The 16813-nt window shown below is 38.3% G+C and overlaps 3 protein-coding genes across 3 annotated transcripts; all 3 read right to left on the minus strand.

Annotated features, from left to right (window-relative positions):
- Window positions 1-1880: 1880 nt before the first annotated feature.
- Window positions 1881-6690, minus strand: LOC137718064 (cytochrome P450 734A1-like). Its single transcript, XM_068457576.1, has 5 exons — window positions 6235-6690; window positions 4249-4493; window positions 4059-4177; window positions 3814-3962; window positions 1881-2201 (listed from the first exon to the last, which is right to left on the minus strand). Exons 1-5 carry the CDS (start codon window positions 6688-6690, stop codon window positions 1881-1883), a joined length of 1290 nt encoding a protein of 429 aa, XP_068313677.1.
- Window positions 6691-7965: 1275 nt separating this feature from the next.
- LOC137718212 (cytochrome P450 734A1-like) lies at window positions 7966-10725 on the minus strand. Its single transcript, XM_068457713.1, has 4 exons — window positions 10204-10725; window positions 9101-9345; window positions 8674-9037; window positions 7966-8544 (listed from the first exon to the last, which is right to left on the minus strand). Exons 1-4 carry the CDS (start codon window positions 10693-10695, stop codon window positions 8125-8127), a joined length of 1521 nt encoding a protein of 506 aa, XP_068313814.1. The 5' UTR covers window positions 10696-10725; the 3' UTR covers window positions 7966-8124.
- A 1829-nt stretch (window positions 10726-12554) lies between these two features.
- On the minus strand, window positions 12555-16667 carry LOC137717394 (zinc finger protein GAI-ASSOCIATED FACTOR 1-like). Its single transcript, XM_068456759.1, has 4 exons — window positions 16187-16667; window positions 15689-16085; window positions 15351-15565; window positions 12555-13656 (listed from the first exon to the last, which is right to left on the minus strand). Exons 1-4 carry the CDS (start codon window positions 16332-16334, stop codon window positions 12809-12811), a joined length of 1608 nt encoding a protein of 535 aa, XP_068312860.1. The 5' UTR covers window positions 16335-16667; the 3' UTR covers window positions 12555-12808.
- Window positions 16668-16813: the final 146 nt, after the last annotated feature.

A 16813-nucleotide genomic window follows, 5' to 3' on the forward strand; every position in this document is an offset into this window, starting at 1 on the left:
TTAATTTTCGAAAAAAATTGCCTACAAAAACTAAGACAGGTTTTTGAAAAGTCATCGGGGATTATTCAAATGATGTTCTAAAGTTTATTTTTCAATGTTTAAATTTTAATTTTCGTTTTAAGTGTTAGAGCATCAGGAGAAATAGGACTTCCACCACCAATTAATATTCATTTCGTTGGATTATTGGGGTTGGGTATAAAAATATAAAAGTTATATCTACCATTGGTTTTCCGACGGTTCAAAAGTAAAAGGTAAGTTGCAGGAATAGCTACTAGCATTCACATAAAAAATCAAGAAAAAAAAGAATGAGTCAATGATGTGTAGCATTCTCATGTGGGTGAGATTTGTTTGCCACTCAAAATTAACAGTACACCCACTCTTTGAGTCCATATATACAGTTCTCACATTTAAGAATTTTTTTTTAATTATCCGTCGAGTCCCTATATATTCCGACTCATTAAAAGTCTTTGTCCCTAGATTTAAGGTATATACAGTTGTATGGACTCCTATTTATGGTCCCATTAGACCATCTCCAAGGATAAAGCTTAAAAATTTTGGCCACAAAATTGTAAGCCATAACCCATAAATTGTTATTCTCCTCCAACCTTATGGCTTAAAATTTTAGCCCGAAATTATTAAATAATAATTTTAGCCTAATTTTTTTTTCTCGGTAACTTTTTTTGAAAATAAAATTTATGTAGATTATCCTAATTTATCTAAAAATATTTAAATTTTGATAAATAATTAAAAATCATACAAATACATAGGTATTTATAAAGTTTTAAGTGAAATTTGATTTAAATAATTTTCTTAAATTATTTACGATGTTATATTTAATTTTGGGGCAGTCAATTTTTTTTTTTTTTTTTACCGTTAGATTTGATCTCATTTGATAACAGCAGTTAGATTATAAGTAATAAATAAATAAATAAATGTTTGAAATATGACAGTTTTGTGGGTTTAGAATAATTTAAGTTAGACTTAAATCTTGGGAAGAATCTAGCCCAAAAATATATTTTCTCTCTATGACTTATTTTAGCCCAATGATTAAAGATGGTTTGGGAAGTTTAAGGCTTATATTTTAAATTTTATCTCATGGGTTAGAGATAGTCTTAGAAGGAAAGGGATCATCTCTGGATTCCTTTCCACCTAATCCACTTAGTTTGGGATCCGAGCAGTTGAAATCTGATCTAACGGCTATAAATAAGGAGCCCCTTTAAAAGTGATAATAACGGCTATATAGCCGTTAGATCAAATTTTAACGATCCAGATTCCAAACTAGATGAATTAGGTGAAAAGAGATCCTCCGCCTTAGAAATGCCCTTATTCCATAACATTTAGAGCAGGGGAGGACGCGTTTTTGTTCGTGCAAACAAGTGTTGAACTTTCTTTATTTTACCAGAAAATGTAAAGTGTTGAACTTTCTGAGTCTCTGACAGACTAAGAAACATCTTTTTTTTTTTTTTCTTTTTTTGGCCTGCTCAGCTGATACTGCTAAATTTCCATGAGCTTACTAAACACGAACGAAACGGAGTGGAAAGTATATACGTCTCACGTTAAAATTCTTAATTTATTATTAAGGATATTAAAGTTAGATTGACAAAAGAATAGTTGTTCCACTACTTATTTCGGAACTCTCCTATTCTTGACTTACGCGGTTTCTTTCACTTCAAGTAACTACTATTCCTCTCCATAGCAGTGTGACTGATGTCGAGTTTGCATCTTTTTCTCGTTGACAATTCAATATTCTAAAATGAGGTAATTAGTGCAGAAGGGAAATTCGAACTTGAGTGCAAAAAGAATCGACCAAAGTTACAAGTGAAATTCAACTTACAATCTTAAAGTCACTGAAAATAAGGGGAAGTTCGTAGAAAATACAATCACATATGGTTGCAATATGACTTAAGATATCTGTGTTCTGATGCTTCAACAAGAGCCAAATTTTGGCCTGCACAGATTCGAGGACCCAAACCAAATGGAAAGTACGAGGCTAAATGGCTTCGAGGCTCGGAAAAACTCAGCGGGTTGAACTCGTTAGCATCTTCTCCCCATATCTCAATGTCGTGATGGACGGCGGTCAAGGCCAAATAAAATTGTGTGTGTGCAAGAATGTCCAGGCTCCCAAGCTTAACCTTCTTTGTTGCTTGCCTCAAAAGCATCACCGCTGGCGGGTAGAGCCTAAGCGTTTCGTTAATGATCAGCTAACCCGTTCAAAACGGGACAGAAAATAAACAAGATATGGGGTTGCAGCAAATAAGTACTGATGAGTCAATTTCATATCATATATTTTACCCTATTCTTAGTATATTTTAGTTATTATTTTGAAAGAATTTTGATACTTTGAATTGTATTTTCAATATAAGACTTTTGACTACCTCTAGAGCAAAACATGGTCAAATGGACGAATTTTGGAGTAATTCTAGTTGGAGGATGTTTGTGAGTCGCTTAGTTTGATCATGTCAAAATATCATATTTTTCCACCAAGTAGTTATTTTCTGGCAATAAAATAAATGAGCGATGTACGGTGCTGGAATAGTGACGTTTTGAGTTTGAATTGCGTTTTTGAAACCCAAGATGACCTCGGATGGGTTCATAGCCTTCTGGAGATATGTTCAGAATGTCCCGATCTTCAAAACAAGCTATTATGGACCGGATTTAGAGGATGTCTGAGGTTAAAACGTGGCTGGACAGTTCCCTTGCAGTTTTTCCTAGTTTAATGAAGACTTTATTTTCTAAGTATTTTATTTTATCATTTAGTTCCTAGTTGGAATAAGAGACCTATGTTTTAGGGTTTGTGCCATGGCTTAGCAATTATATTGCTTTGCCGTTCTTAGTTTTAGGCTACGCTTCCTTTATTCAACTTTGGAGACAGAGAGCTTTGCTAGGGTTTTCAAAGGCTTTCAAATTTTCTACTTCAAGGTGTTTTCATTCTAAGAATATTTTCTGTGATTTTTATTATGAGTATGTGTAACTAATTCCTTTGCTAGGGTTAGGCCATAAGCCTTAGTATGAATACGTGATTTTATTAATTTACTTATGAATGGATGCATGTTTTCTTTGAATTATTAATCACCGCGATTAAAACTATCTATATATTTGAATGATTGATCACCATTAGGACATTTAGACAAGTAATTTGATGCAATTTCTGTTGGAACATCACCTTGAAATTGAGGAGGGCTTCTTGTAATTGGTAATTGTAAGTTCACTTAAGGCGAACATCACGCTCTTAAGGGTTGCATGGTTTTTCAGAGGATTTTCACGAAACTTAATGAGTCTTACATGTTTATATTTGATCTGAACATCACAGACGGATTGCATGTTAGATATACGTTTTCACTTGAACATCACAAGGAAATATGTATTAGGAAAACCTAACCTTCAAAGCATGTATGTGGAAATTCATAAGTAATTGATGGAATTGCATAGGATTGTGACGATGACGGCTAAACCCTAGATTTCTCCAAATTGTTAATTTTATAAAAACGTTTTTCTTCTTTGCTGTTATTATTTGCAGACTTTCAGATTTCTTTTATTGTTTATCTAATCTTTTTAAATTCATAAATCTCAATTCTTTGATAAAATATGTTTTAATAGTTAATCAAGAGTTAGTTCAATTACAAAATTAATCAAACAATCTTTGGGGACAACGACCTTGCATGAGCATTTATACAACAATTACCTTGTATTCTTGTAAGTATTTTTAGTGATTTTAACCCTATTTGGGCAAGTACTAAAAATCCTATCAAGTACAAAATTAAATTTCTTCCCAGCATTGGTACATGTACATAGGAAAGACTGCATGGAACTTACGATCTTGAGGTCATTAAAATTATCTGCAACCGGAAGCTTATTGTCCCCCGACATGCGAATGATTTCTTCCCTAGCTTTGTCTTGCCATTCCTGATGCTTTGCCAAGAGCAGAAGCGCCCAGCTCAGAAGATTAGCAGTCGTTTCCTTTCCTGCAAATTAGAAGGTCTTGCACTCATCTATAACTTCCTCTATCCCTAATTTCTCCTCTTTGCCGTCCTGATTCTTGTAAGGAGACATCAACAGACTAAGCAGATTTGTTGAATCTTCGCTTCTTTCGCAGTTACTCACGATCAACATCCGTATTGATTCACGAGTTTCCATGTCGAGTTTCCACCCTTCTCGGTTATTCTTGGTGGGCAAAAACCTGCATTCAAAAGAAGTCAATGAGTTTGGAATCAGTCACATTTCGCCGTTGAATTTTGGAAGGAAAGTCACCTGAATCCCGGAATGTAGATGCTCCTCGCTCCCTTGGTGAACAAATGCATTTGTTGTTCATGTAAGTCGAAAACTCGCTTTCCTTCCTCAAAACTGGTTCCGAAAGCTGTCCTTGATATCACGTCCTCTGAGAGGTCATGAAGGTCTTTGTGCACATCGATTTCGAACTCATCTGTCCCTCCTCTTACATTCTCCCACTTCTCCAACATTTTCATGGTACTCCCCACAATTTCTGGCACCCAACCCTGCATTCCATAAGAAACCCCAACAAACGCATCAAACTAAACGATATAAGATGTTGTCATTTGATACCTACTAAAAGCCATCGTTTCCGAAAGCATTTGATAGAAAAACTTAAAAAAAGTGCTCTTAGTTGAAGAATCACTTATGAGCAAAGGAAAGGAACTTCTTACGCTTAATCTTGCTTACTATGATATAAAGGCTAAAATATCATTACCTATATCATTAAGCTTAGTACAAAGTTCAGTTGTCGGGACTTTTAACTTGTGTAATTTACTAATTATTTCTAAACATAAAAAATCCAATTTATCCTTGCACATCTCGCTTGCAAGCTTAATTGTAATATACACAAATTATACTTCAATTGTAAAAAAGGTAAGGTCTATGTCTTCTCTTTTTCTTGTATTATATTTTAGGAAAAGAGTAAGGTTTATGTCATTTCATTTTTTATGTGTTTTCTTTTTTTAATATCAATATTCTTCGTACCCATGCAGACAGGACGGGACGGAACGGAATGGGACGGGACGGAACGGAGCGGGAGCAAAGATGCCCTCCGATGGAAACAAGGAGGAAGAAGGAGACAGAGAGGTTATAATTTTGTGTTCCACAGATGTGGAACGAGTCGTTCCAGGGAGGTGAGGTGGAACGAAAATTCACCCAAATCTCATCCCGTGGAACAGCTCGTTCCACCCGTTTTAGGCGCACCAAATGTGGGACGGAACGCCTTGTCCCACTCTGTTCCGTCCTGTCCCACGTACCAAACGGTACCTAAAAGTTCCTCTTCTTAAAAAAAAAAATACTTAAATGGTTAAAATTAATAAACTACAATAATCAAAGAACGACAACTGAAACTATAATGATGAAGCGACTAAATTCATGTACGCCGAATAATAATGCCTAAAATGAAAAGCCCATTTTAGGAATCTCCATGTTATTAGAGCAAGTTCATCATGACCCAATTGTCCCCCAAAGCCCAACAATCCTCTTCCTTACCACCCAGCCTAATAAGTTTAACCACAGGTGGGCCCAAGACCACCGAACTAAGGAGTTCAGTAAAAATAAACCGATTGTGCGTCTGAGATCATGTGACGTCACCCATGTTTTTTTTTTTTTGTGCCAGACGAGTACGTTTCACTCGCGCATGACGTCTAATTGTCCGACAAAATGCAATCGGTGAGGCCCACACTACAGGCACTTACGCCATTTGCGAACATGGGATGTTGGATTTCCCAAATTCAACGGCCCACGGTAATTTTGATTTTTTTTTAATTAGAAAAAAAAAACAAAAAAAGGATATATTTGGAAAAAGACCTTGTGATCATGTGGCACAACCTGCACTCTTGGATTGAAAAAAAAAATGTCATCCAACAATCCATATTAATTATGTTAATAAAAAATGTTTAAAATTATAAAAAAAATACAAAAAAGAAAAAAGAAAAAAAAGGAGAATATGAACTGTGGGGCGACCGAGAAGGGATTATTTCTTAAAAAAATAACACGTGATATGACGAAATTGGTTAAAAGTCTCATTCGAAATTGAACATAATATTAATTTTAAGGTGAATTACCCACACAATTTATTTATAGAATAAACGCGTATTTAAATAATTACTATTCATTAAGGCAATAATTACCTTTGCTCAATTGATGGAGAAATTATTGCCTTGGGGGTGGACTTCTCTTAATTGGGTTAATAGAGTAATAAGTAATTACATTGACCCGCTCCATTTTAAAGGCCTGGTTTACCATCCTTCTATGAAAAGCCCATTCTTCTCCGACAAGCCCAAAAAGTCCCTCTCCAAACAAAGTTTTTGTCAAAGGGGTAAACGGTAATTTCCGAAACGACCCACTCGTATTCATCAACACTTCCTTGATCATGTCAGGGTCGGATATTGCCAGCCTGGCTCTGGGCCCGAACCAGTACAGGAAATTCTTCCCGTATGTGCGGGACCACTTGTGGTAATGTTGGGACGCGCGGGGAAGCGTGTCGTGGTCAAAACGACCCCGCTTTGAGAGAGATTCCGAGGACAGCCGGCGGATCTCGGCCGAGTTCCCAAGGATCGGACGGTGGGAGGCGCCTGTATGCCTTTGCCTTCGGAAGTGATGTTGCGTCCTCAGTGGGACCCACAACGTGGAGTTTACAAATTTGAAGAGGAAGAAAAGGAGAGGAAGTAAAAGAACTGCAAGGAGAAGGAAATGCATCGTGAAATCTCAGAAGAAGAGAGAGAGATAGAGAGAGAGAGAGAGGGGAGAAAGGACTATTAAGTTCCTAAATACATCATGCGTGACGTACACCAACGTAATCTGCTTGATAAAACAACTTGTTAGTTGATAATTAGGGCTGGAAATTTTTTTCGGAAATTCCAAATCAAATAAAAAAATTTTGATCCCATACCGCAAAATTTTCAAATTGATAATAGCGAAATTTTTGGGATCCATACTGAACCAATTCCAAACCTTTCGGTATAAGAATCGGTATTACATATTCAATGATCTGAAAATCTCGAACTGAACCGAACCGAAAAAACATATATATTTATTTTGTTTGCATATATGTTAAACATTGAATTTAAGTAGTTTGGTAGTAGATTTTATTAGAAATAGAAGTATGAAATTAAGTAGTTTGAAACTTTAGAACATCAATTCAACTTGGTATGAAATTTCAAAATTAATATGAGATTAAAAACATAAATTTCAATTGATATGAAATTTGGAACAAAATTTTAGACCAAAAGCTCAAATTTTGGCCCACATTAAAAAAATCTCAAATTTTAACCCAAAAGTTCAAAAGTCAAAAATTAATCCCGATCCATCCCGAAATACCGAAAGCATTTCGGGAATATTGAAAATTGGGAATACCAAAATTTCGGTTCAGGATTAGTCTTCAAATTCTCGTCCCAAAATTTTTCAGTTTGGGATTCAAGATCCCATTTTTGGTTTGAGATCTCATACTAAACCACCTCTGCTAAGTAGTGTCACAGATCGTTAAAATACATTACGAAGTGGATCTCACAAAAATGTGTCAAAATTTGTGTAAAAAAATGGTGTCATGAATCTACCTCCAATATAATTAGATAGATAAAGAATAGTAATTTATTTCTCATTTGGCTAAATATCCAAAATGGTCCTTGAGATTTGCATAATCAATCTAATTATATTCTTAGTCATTTGGACAATCTCGGGACCATTTATATTGATTATACAAATCTTAGAGACCATTTTGGATATTTAGCCAAACGAGTAATAAATTACTATTCTTTATCTATCTAATTACATTAGAGGCATATTCATGACACCATTTTTTTTAAGATGAGACAAAGATAATGGTACCTTTCTATTGATTATGCAAATCTTAAAGACCATTTTGGATATTTAGCCTACTTGTTTCTTTTATCTTCTATACTTAACTTACGCGGTTTCTTTTTATTTCAAGTAATTAATGTGGAAGGAAAATTTGAACTTAATGTAAGAGAGATCAAAGTCACAAGTGAAATTCAACTTATAGCCTTAACGTCACCGAAAATAGGGGGAAATTTCGTAGAAAATACAATCACATATGGTTACAATATGACTTTAGGAATCTGTTTTCTGAAGCTTCATTGTACAATAAGATAAATAAAACCCTAATTAGAATCTTCAATTTGAAATCCTGCTAAAGAGGATTTGAGCGCCATAATGTGGCTGCAAGGTTATGAGCAACGTAGGGGCATGAACATATGTTGGAGACACCCTGAAAGAATAGCGCCGGATGACGATTGCTAACACAAGTTTTGCTTCAACAAGAGCCAAATTTTGGCCTGGACAGATTCGAGGACCCAGACCAAATGGAAAGTACGAGGCTAAATGGCTTCGAGGCTCGGAAAACCTCAGCGGGTTGAACTCGTTAGCATCTTCTCCCCATATCTCGGTGTCGTGATGGACGGCGGTCAAGGCCAAATAAAGCTGTGTGTCTGCAGGAATGTCCAGGCTCCCAAGCTTAACCTTCTTTGTTGCTTGCCTCATAATCATAACCGCCGGAGGGTAGAGCCTAAGTGTTTCGTTAACGATCATGCTAACCTGTTCAAAACGGGATGGAAAATAAACATGTATGGGGATGCAGCAAACTAATTGTGCAATTTAAGTACAAAAATTAACTTTCTTCCCAGCATTGATACATATAAAAAGGAAAGATTTTACAGAACTTACAATTTTGAGGTCATTCAAATTATCTGCAACCGGAAGCTTATTGTCCCCCGACACGCGAATTATTTCTTCCCTAGCTTTGTCTTGCCATTCCTGATGCTTTGCCAAGAGCAGAAGTGCCCAGCTTAGAAGATTAGCAGTCGTTTCCTTTCCTGCAAAGTAGAAGGTCTTGCACTCATCTACAACTTCCTCTGTCTCTAATTTCACCTCTTGTCCGTCCTGATTCTTGCAAGGAGACATCAACAGACTAAGCAGATTTGTCGAATCTTCACTTCTTTTGCAGTTATTCGCGATCAACATCCGTATTGATTTGCGAGTTTCCTTGTCGAGTCTCCACCTTTCTCGGTTATTCTTGGTAGGCAAAAACCTGCATTCAAAAGAATTCAATGAGTTTGGAATCAATCACATTTTGCTTTTGAAGGAAAGTCACCTGAATCCCGGAATGTAGATGCTCCTGACAGCCTTGGAGAACAGATGCATTTGTTGTTCTTGTAAGTCGAAAACACGCTTTCCCTCCTCAAAGCTGGTTCCGAAAGCTGTCCTTGATATCACGTCCGCTGAGAGCTCATGAAGTTCTTTGTGCACATCGATTTCAAACTCATCTCTCCCTCCTCTTACATTCTCCCACTTCTCCAACATCTTCATGGTACTCCCCACAATATCTGGCACCCAACCCTTCATTGCAGAAAAGAGCCCCCCAACAACAATGCAAATAAAAAGATATAAGATGGTGTCATTTGAAACCTACTAAACGCCATAACTAAAATCGTTTCCAAAAGAGTTTGATAAAAAAAAATTCAAAAGTGCTTTTAGATGTAAAAGCACTTGCCAAAGTACCTCAAGACTAACTTATGAGCAAAAGAGCTTCGTACGCTTAATCTTGCATATTATGATATAAAGGGTAAAGTATAATTAGGTTCCCTATCCTAAGCTTAGTTCAAAGTTCAGTTGTTAACTCGTGTAGTTTACTAATTATTTCTGCAACAACAATAACAATAATACTCTCATCCCACTAAATGGGATCGGTTGCATGAATCCTAAAACGCTACTGCACTCAGCTTTGCGTCAAATATTCCGTTAACTCCAAGTACACTAAGCATTTCTAAACATTAAAAATCCAATTTAACCTTGCATATCTCGCTTGCGAGCTAATTGCAGTATCCACGAATTGTACTTAAACTACGAAGAGTAAGATTTATATCCCCTTTTTTTTTTTTTTTATATATATATATTTTGTTTTTCTTGTTTATGTGGACTAATGTTTATATCTCATGAGTAAATATAATGCTAGATTGGTAGATTAAATTAACAAACCAAATGAGATGTTACCAATAAAAAATGAGTATATTTATACCAATTAAGTAATAATTCAATCACTAACTTTTATTTCATTTAGTTTACACAATTTAATCTACAAATTGAATCTCGCTAGCATTACTCAGTCAAAACACAGGAACTAAAATTTAGATTACTTAAAATGAAAGCCCATTTTGGTAATCTCCATTCAATTAAGTGGGTTCGTAGAGTAATTACCTTGACCCGATCCATTTTGAAGGCCCGGTTCACAATTCTTCTATGGAAGGCCCATTCCTTTCCCTCAAGCCCAACAAGTCCCTCTCCAAACAAAGTTTTAGTCAACGGGGTAAACGGTGTTTTCCGAAACGACCCGCCAGCATCCATCAACACTTCCCTGATCATGTCGGGATCGGATATTGCCAGCCTGGCCCTGGGCCCGAACCAGTAGAGGAAATTCTTCCCGTACATGCGGGACCACCTGTGGTAAAATGGGGACGCGCGGTGAAGATTGTCGTGGTCAAAAGGGCCCCGCTTTGAGAGAGCTTCCGCGAACAGACGGCGGATCTCGGCGGAGTTCCCGAAGATCGGACGGTAGGCAGGCCCCCGTATGCCTTGCTTCCGGAAGTGATGTTGTGTCCTCAGTGGGACCCATATCGTGGAGGTTACAAATTTGGAGAGGAAGAAAAGTAGAGGAAGTAAAAGAACAGCAAGGAGGAGAAGGAAATGCATAATCTCAGTGTATCATTAAGCAGAGAGAAAGAGAGAAGATGAAGACTTATTAGTTCCTAATACATCATGCATGACGTACATCAACTAATCCTTTTGAACAAATTGCCAGTTTTTAATGAGGAAATTGTTATTAGTATTTCAAAAATCTTATTCGACACTCCTCACAAACGTTTTTTTTTTTAATTATAACTATTTTATTATCAGATAGTACTGTTTACATGATCGTTTTTTATTTTTAACACACTTTTTTAATTTTCGATCATCAACTCAAAGGAACTGAAAAAAAAATAATATAGCTTGCCCTATGTGTATCAGAAGTAAAAATAAGTCAGGGTATGTACTACATACGGAGGATGATTCTCTTCCATTTCCTCCCCTCCTATTTGAACGGTTACGGTCTAACCACATTAACATCTTATATTGATTTTTTTTTATAAAGACAATAAAACAAGAAGCAATATGTGAGAGGAGGGGAGGGATTAAGATGAGAATAGGAGGGTAGAAAATTCTACTCCACTACTTATTGCATTCATGGCAGTGTTGAATATCACAAAGAAACTTATCCAAAAAATCGGGCAATTCAGTTAGTTATGAGCATCCACTTCGGGATGTGCTTGCGATAAACCTTTCAACTGCTTGTAACATTTTGAGTCTTCGACGTTAAAAATCTCTTATCCAAATGAACAACACAAGTAGCTGGGTGGCATTAGCACTGGAGGCAGATTGTCTGCCCTCCTGTTTGGTGCTCTTTCTATCCTCTTCTATTTTATGCGATAATGGTTAAGTTATGTCAATATTTTATACTGATATTTTTATAAAGATAATAAAATAAAGTAATAAAAATATAAAATATTAACGTGATTTAACCGAAAGGGAATCCAAAGCGCACACAAAAAGAAGTGCAGACAATCTGCTTCTATTAGCACCCGTAGGGTTGCCGCTGCCAACCAGAGATACGACCGGGCACGCAGGTGCCCTACCACACCATAAAACCATGGGACCCACATGTGGTCTAGTCAGAGCAGCACACAACAAATGCAACCCGCCAGTTCACAAATTAAATACATCTTCATCTTGCTACTGACCGATCGATCAACCCGCATATTGTCCATACTGTGTCAAATTAAACCGAGGTCCCAGTTTAATCAGCTCCGATTTGACTCGTTTGACCGCCATCAATTTAGTCCATGTGCTCATTAGGACCAAAAGAAAATCCATGTGCTCATCAATGCAAAACGGCACCGTCTCATGCATAATTTTTTACTTTTCTTTAATTAATTATTTAAATTATTTAATTTTTTTATTAAGTATTTTGCCACGTGATATAAATATGACAGTCACATCAGCACAAATAGAAATCTCATATTTGTCACATGATTACTCAACGGTTAACTTAACAAATTTTTTAACGATTGTATGAAATTGAAAAAAAATAATAATACTAAACGTATGAGATTGAAATGTTTTAAAAATATTGTATGAAATTGTAATTGCACCGAAATCTGAGGAGGTAAAATGTAATTTACCCAAATTCTTTTCTTTGATTTTCTCCAACGCATTAAGTTGGATAAATTGTCGCTGATTGCGATGAGTAATGCTAAAGTACCACATTTTTCATACTATTTTTTTTCTTTTGAGGAAAGGGACAATTGATGGTAAACTACAATTATTCATCTTTTTCGAACTCAAGAAGGTTATAAGAAGTTTTCTTTTGCCTGTGACCATAATCAAATAAACTCACCAACTCAAAGTATTGAATTTGAAACTTCCGACATTTTTTTATTTTTTAGAGAGCCGCAGTCCGTGATATTATCAGTGGACTATATCTTTAGAGAGATGTACAAATTTAATATGGAAAGTATTAGAGTAGCAATTTTGAATTGGAATGGTCACACTGCTACGATATTTTAGCAAAGGACAAAGTGTTGACTTTGTCGATCAATGTGTTATAACATAAGTTGAACAAGCTCCTGTACAACTTAATTTAACTTTTCCATCGAGAACGGCGACGTTTCAAAAATCAAAGCACGATCTATCGCAAAAACAAGGAAGCTTTTCTTCTCTGCAGTTTACTACATAATATATGATATAACCAGCACAGAATACAGGAGGCCTAAATGTTGGGCTTTCTATCTTGTGCACCTTCCCACGATTCTCCCTGCGAGCTTCCACCGCCCGCTCCTCCACTTCCGTACGGAGCTGCAACATTGAAGGCACCGCTGCTGCTTCCAAAGGAATTCAGGAAAGCAGAAAATCCGCCTGTGGAAGCGCCACCGCCATCACCACTACCGATGCTCAGCCCAAGAAGGTCACGAGTCATGGGCTGGCCCCCGAACGACGAAGGTGGACCCATCATTAGATCATTCAATTGGGTAGCATTTGCAGTTGAGAGAAGTTGAAGCCCTAACTCGGCTCCCACGTGAGCACCACCACCACTCTCTGGCTTCTTGTTCCACTGCAATGTGGTGCTACTTTCTTGAGACGCGGATGAGGTCGTGGACAACCCGAACCCACGAAGCAGTGAGGCGTTTGATGCTGCAGCACCCATTTGGGCTGCCTTTTGGAGCAATGCCGTGGCGGACATGGCTGCGGGCTGAGCGTAGTCACGGTGGTCTTGTTGATCGGGTGTTGGAAAGAGTGAGAAGCCACTGCTGGAGAGGTAAAGGGAGGTAGAGAGTGAGAGTGATGTGGGTTCATTAATGGCGGAGGTTGTAGTGGAGCCATCCAGGCGGCCCAATGTGGATACTTGATTGGTGAATGAGGACGGTGACGATGCTTGGGGTGGCTGTGTCATCAACGCTGAAGCGGAGGAAGGTGCAAATACACTGGCGAATACACTACTACCATTGTTGCAATTTCCAGTCGAGGTGGTGGCAATGGAGGTGGTGCTGATTGCCGTGGTAGTTAAGCATGTCGTGGCTGGCGCCGGAGGGGACAGGCCAATTGGGTTTTCTGGCAATTCTGTAACCACCATAAAACAATCAAGCAATCATGATCATCAAAACTTAAAAAGCAGAATGCAACAAAGTGGTGCAGTCATGAATAAACCATGTAGGAAATGTGTTTGAAAATTCTACCCAAGTCCCTCATTGGAAACAACTTAAAAAATCTTTGAGATCTTTGTGCTTTATGTGCAAAAGGAGAAAGGAGAGAAGCAATCATGGCGTCCTTTCCCCTCAAACTTTTTCTTCTATTTTTTAGTTTTTTTTGTTTTTCAACCCTAATACTCCTCGATCCCTGAGCTCCCATATCAATCGTGCATCCATCCATTTTTCCTGTCGCCGTGGGACAACTCCACTCTCTCTCTCTCTCTCTCTCTCTCTCTCTCTCTCTCTCTCTCTACATCCCCATGCCTATACTACTGTGAAAGTTGCAACTTTACAAAAGCCTACTCACCCACGCGAGGGCAACATCAAGGTAGAGACAAAAACCCAGTAAGCAGGATTCTCTCTTCTCTTTTTATCTTCTCCTTCCCTCTCTTTCTATTTGAAAGATTACAGTTAAATCACGTCAACATCTTATATTAATTTTTTATAGCAAAAAAATAAATAAATAAAAGAATGTGAGAGGAAATGAAGGAAAAAGGAGGGGAAAGATCCTAGTCCATAAAAGAATCCGGATCCTCTTTGACCATAAAAGAATCCGGATCCTCTCAAAAGAGGATCCTAGATATCCGTCAATTATGCCTGTTCATTATATATTGTGAAATTAAAAATTATTTTAAATATTTTTATTTAAAATTAAACATAAATAGTATTTGACAAAAACTGACTGCACGATATATGCTGAACGAAAACGATTTACGAATCTCCATAATCTACACCAAAACCCGAAGAGGATACTGTTGGATAAAATAACACCCCAGCAGCCTTCATTATTATTTTTTACAGAGTAATGTTAAGGGGACTCTAAAAACAGTAAGACTCTTTAAGGAGTCTCGGCCCTTCATAGTTTAACGATTCGTATGCTAATATTGTAAAATATTATGCAAAAACATGAAGTGGCAGAAGTTCCACTTTGAGTCTCTTTAGTATTTCAAGAAGGAAATTGAACTCCCTTTAGAACTAATCAACCCTATGTGTTTCTAACTATGTAATTAGACAGACGCATATACGTACGTTAGGCCAGTTACACATAGTAAGGCCACCCTCGCATTGAGTTTGATTCCTCTCGACAATCTACGGTACTTTCCTTTTCATGCAAGAGCTATCTAGAAGAACGAGAATCAAACTCGGGATTTCAGCGCAAGTGTGAACATAGTTACAAGTCACCGAGTGCTAGTGTAGTTCTAAGTTTATTTGTAAGATGTGCAAAATAATAAAACCTAAGAATTTTGTTGAAAGGACTGCGACAATCATGTTACGTATCCAAGACGCGCTCCCAAGATTAGCATTTGACACACCACGCGAGAGATTTTTCAGTGTAACAAAAACACAAGATGCTATTTGTTATTATACAAATGACAGGATATGTGTGTTAAAAAGTTAATAACTTAAAATATAAAATTTTTCATCTCTTATATAAAAACACGTAATATTCTATTCATATTCTGACCACAGTAAAAAAAAATTTCGCGTACACGATGTGCCATGGTCATATTATTCATCATATCGCAATGATAAACCGCATTTATTGACCTTATTAAAAGGTGTTACCTGAGCTCTGAATAGACAAGGCCGGAGACACCACCGTGTTTGACGGTGTGTGAGGCGGTGGAGGCGGCGACGCCACCACCGCACTCTTCGCACTCGGAGTCGGATTTGAACTCGGGTTCGTACTTCCGTCGGACCCAACCATTAGGGTTTGAGCCTTCGCGCTCTCCTCCGCCAAAGCGTCGCAGAACGCCCTGTGCGTTATGAAGCTATCCCTCCTTCAACCATCCCAAAACAAAACGACAACGCATTAATAACCGGCGGATTCCCGAGAAAATGTACGAAAATGGAAAGGAAAAGGAAAAGGAAAATGTAAGTTTTCTCGGGAAACAAACACACACCTAGAGAATAAAGTCCCGCAATCGCATTTGTACTCTCGGGTGCCGCACGTCTTCATGTGCGCCTTCCAATCGGACTGCACTGCGTATTTCTTGGAGCACCGCTCGCACTGCCACTTCTTCTCGCCGTGCTTTCGACAAAAGTGCTTCTTAATCCCCGTCAGGTCGCCTAGCGCCCGGGTCGGGTTGTGGTGCACGCAGGAGGTCTCGGGGCAGACGTAGACCCGCTTCCGTACTTCTTTGCTCGTCCGCTGCTTCAGCTTCCACGGCAGGTTGTGGCCCCGCCGGTGGAGCTGCAGGTTCTGGTCCCGCTGGAAGCCTTTGCTGCAGATCTCGCACACGAAACGGTTCGTAGCAAGCAGAGTCGTCGGCGACAGCGCGATCACATCCGCTTCGGGATCTGAAAAAGTCGAAAATTAGCAAGGAAATACGTGCTAGCTCAGCTCTAAATAGCAAAAATTAGCAAAATTTAAAGACTAATCGAGAAACGACGTCGTCTACCTGGCATTCCGGGAAGGTTTCGCTTTTTCTTTTGCGGCGGCTCCGAACGAGTCATGGCTTCGCGAGCGGAGGAAGTTAAACTGGCTTCGCCGCCGGAAGCTGTTGAAACCTTCGGTAACGGCGATGAGGAATTATCCAGCTCCCCCATTTTCCAATTTTTAAATCTCTGAGCTCAAAGCCTCTCAAACAAGCTATAAAAACAAGCTGACTACTTACGGTTTCAGTTCTGATTGATTAAAATAAACAAAAACTCTCTGATTGTTTCCCGGGAAAAGAGAAAATTTTCCGAGAAAAACCGACAAAATTGCTCGAGCTAAATTAATGGACTCTTTGCCCCGGAACGCCGAGTCAACTCAGTCCTCGAGGTCGCAGACGGAGAGCCAAAGTCCCATTAGGCGGCGCGGCTCCATAGCTGGAAATGGAAGAGAGGGGAGAGAGAGAGAGTGTGTGTGCGTGTTTGTGAAATACAGGCAGAGAGAGAGAGAGATTTGAACGGAGTTGAAAAATCTTAAATTTATTGAAAACGGGTTAAAGCGGCGGCATTAACCATGGTTAAATTAGGAAGCTATGGATTTTAACCATGGTTAGGCGATATACCCGAACCCGATGAGTCGAAAGCTGATCCCA

The sequence above is a fragment of the Pyrus communis genome, chromosome 15 (assembly GCF_963583255.1).
Source record: "Pyrus communis chromosome 15, drPyrComm1.1, whole genome shotgun sequence".
Taxonomy (NCBI): Eukaryota; Viridiplantae; Streptophyta; class Magnoliopsida; order Rosales; family Rosaceae; genus Pyrus; species Pyrus communis.

Bases quoted from the DNA above. Each gene is read 5' to 3' on its own strand.
- LOC137718064 (XM_068457576.1), bottom strand. From the start codon at position 6,690: ATGCATTTCCTTCTCCTTGCAGTTCTTTTACTTCCTCTCCTTTTCTTC. The intron at 3,963-4,058 runs GTCTGTTGATGT...TCTAATTTGCAG, and splicing joins AGATTCAACAAATCTGCTTA to GAAAGGAAACGACTGCTAAT. The intron at 2,202-3,813 runs GTAAGTTCCATG...TGAACGGGTTAG, and splicing joins ATTTTAATGACCTCAAGATC to CTGATCATTAACGAAACGCT.
- LOC137718212 (XM_068457713.1), bottom strand. From the start codon at position 10,695: ATGCATTTCCTTCTCCTCCTTGCTGTTCTTTTACTTCCTCTACTTTTC. The intron at 9,346-10,203 runs GTAATTACTCTA...TCTGCAATGAAG, and splicing joins TCAAAATGGATCGGGTCAAG to GGTTGGGTGCCAGATATTGT. The intron at 9,038-9,100 runs GTGACTTTCCTT...TTTTGAATGCAG, and splicing joins ATCTACATTCCGGGATTCAG to GTTTTTGCCTACCAAGAATA.
- LOC137717394 (XM_068456759.1), bottom strand. From the start codon at position 16,334: ATGGGGGAGCTGGATAATTCCTCATCGCCGTTACCGAAGGTTTCAACA. The intron at 16,086-16,186 runs GTAGACGACGTC...CGACTTTTTCAG, and splicing joins AAACCTTCCCGGAATGCCAG to ATCCCGAAGCGGATGTGATC. The intron at 15,566-15,688 runs GTGTGTGTTTGT...GGATGGTTGAAG, and splicing joins TGCGGGACTTTATTCTCTAG to GAGGGATAGCTTCATAACGC.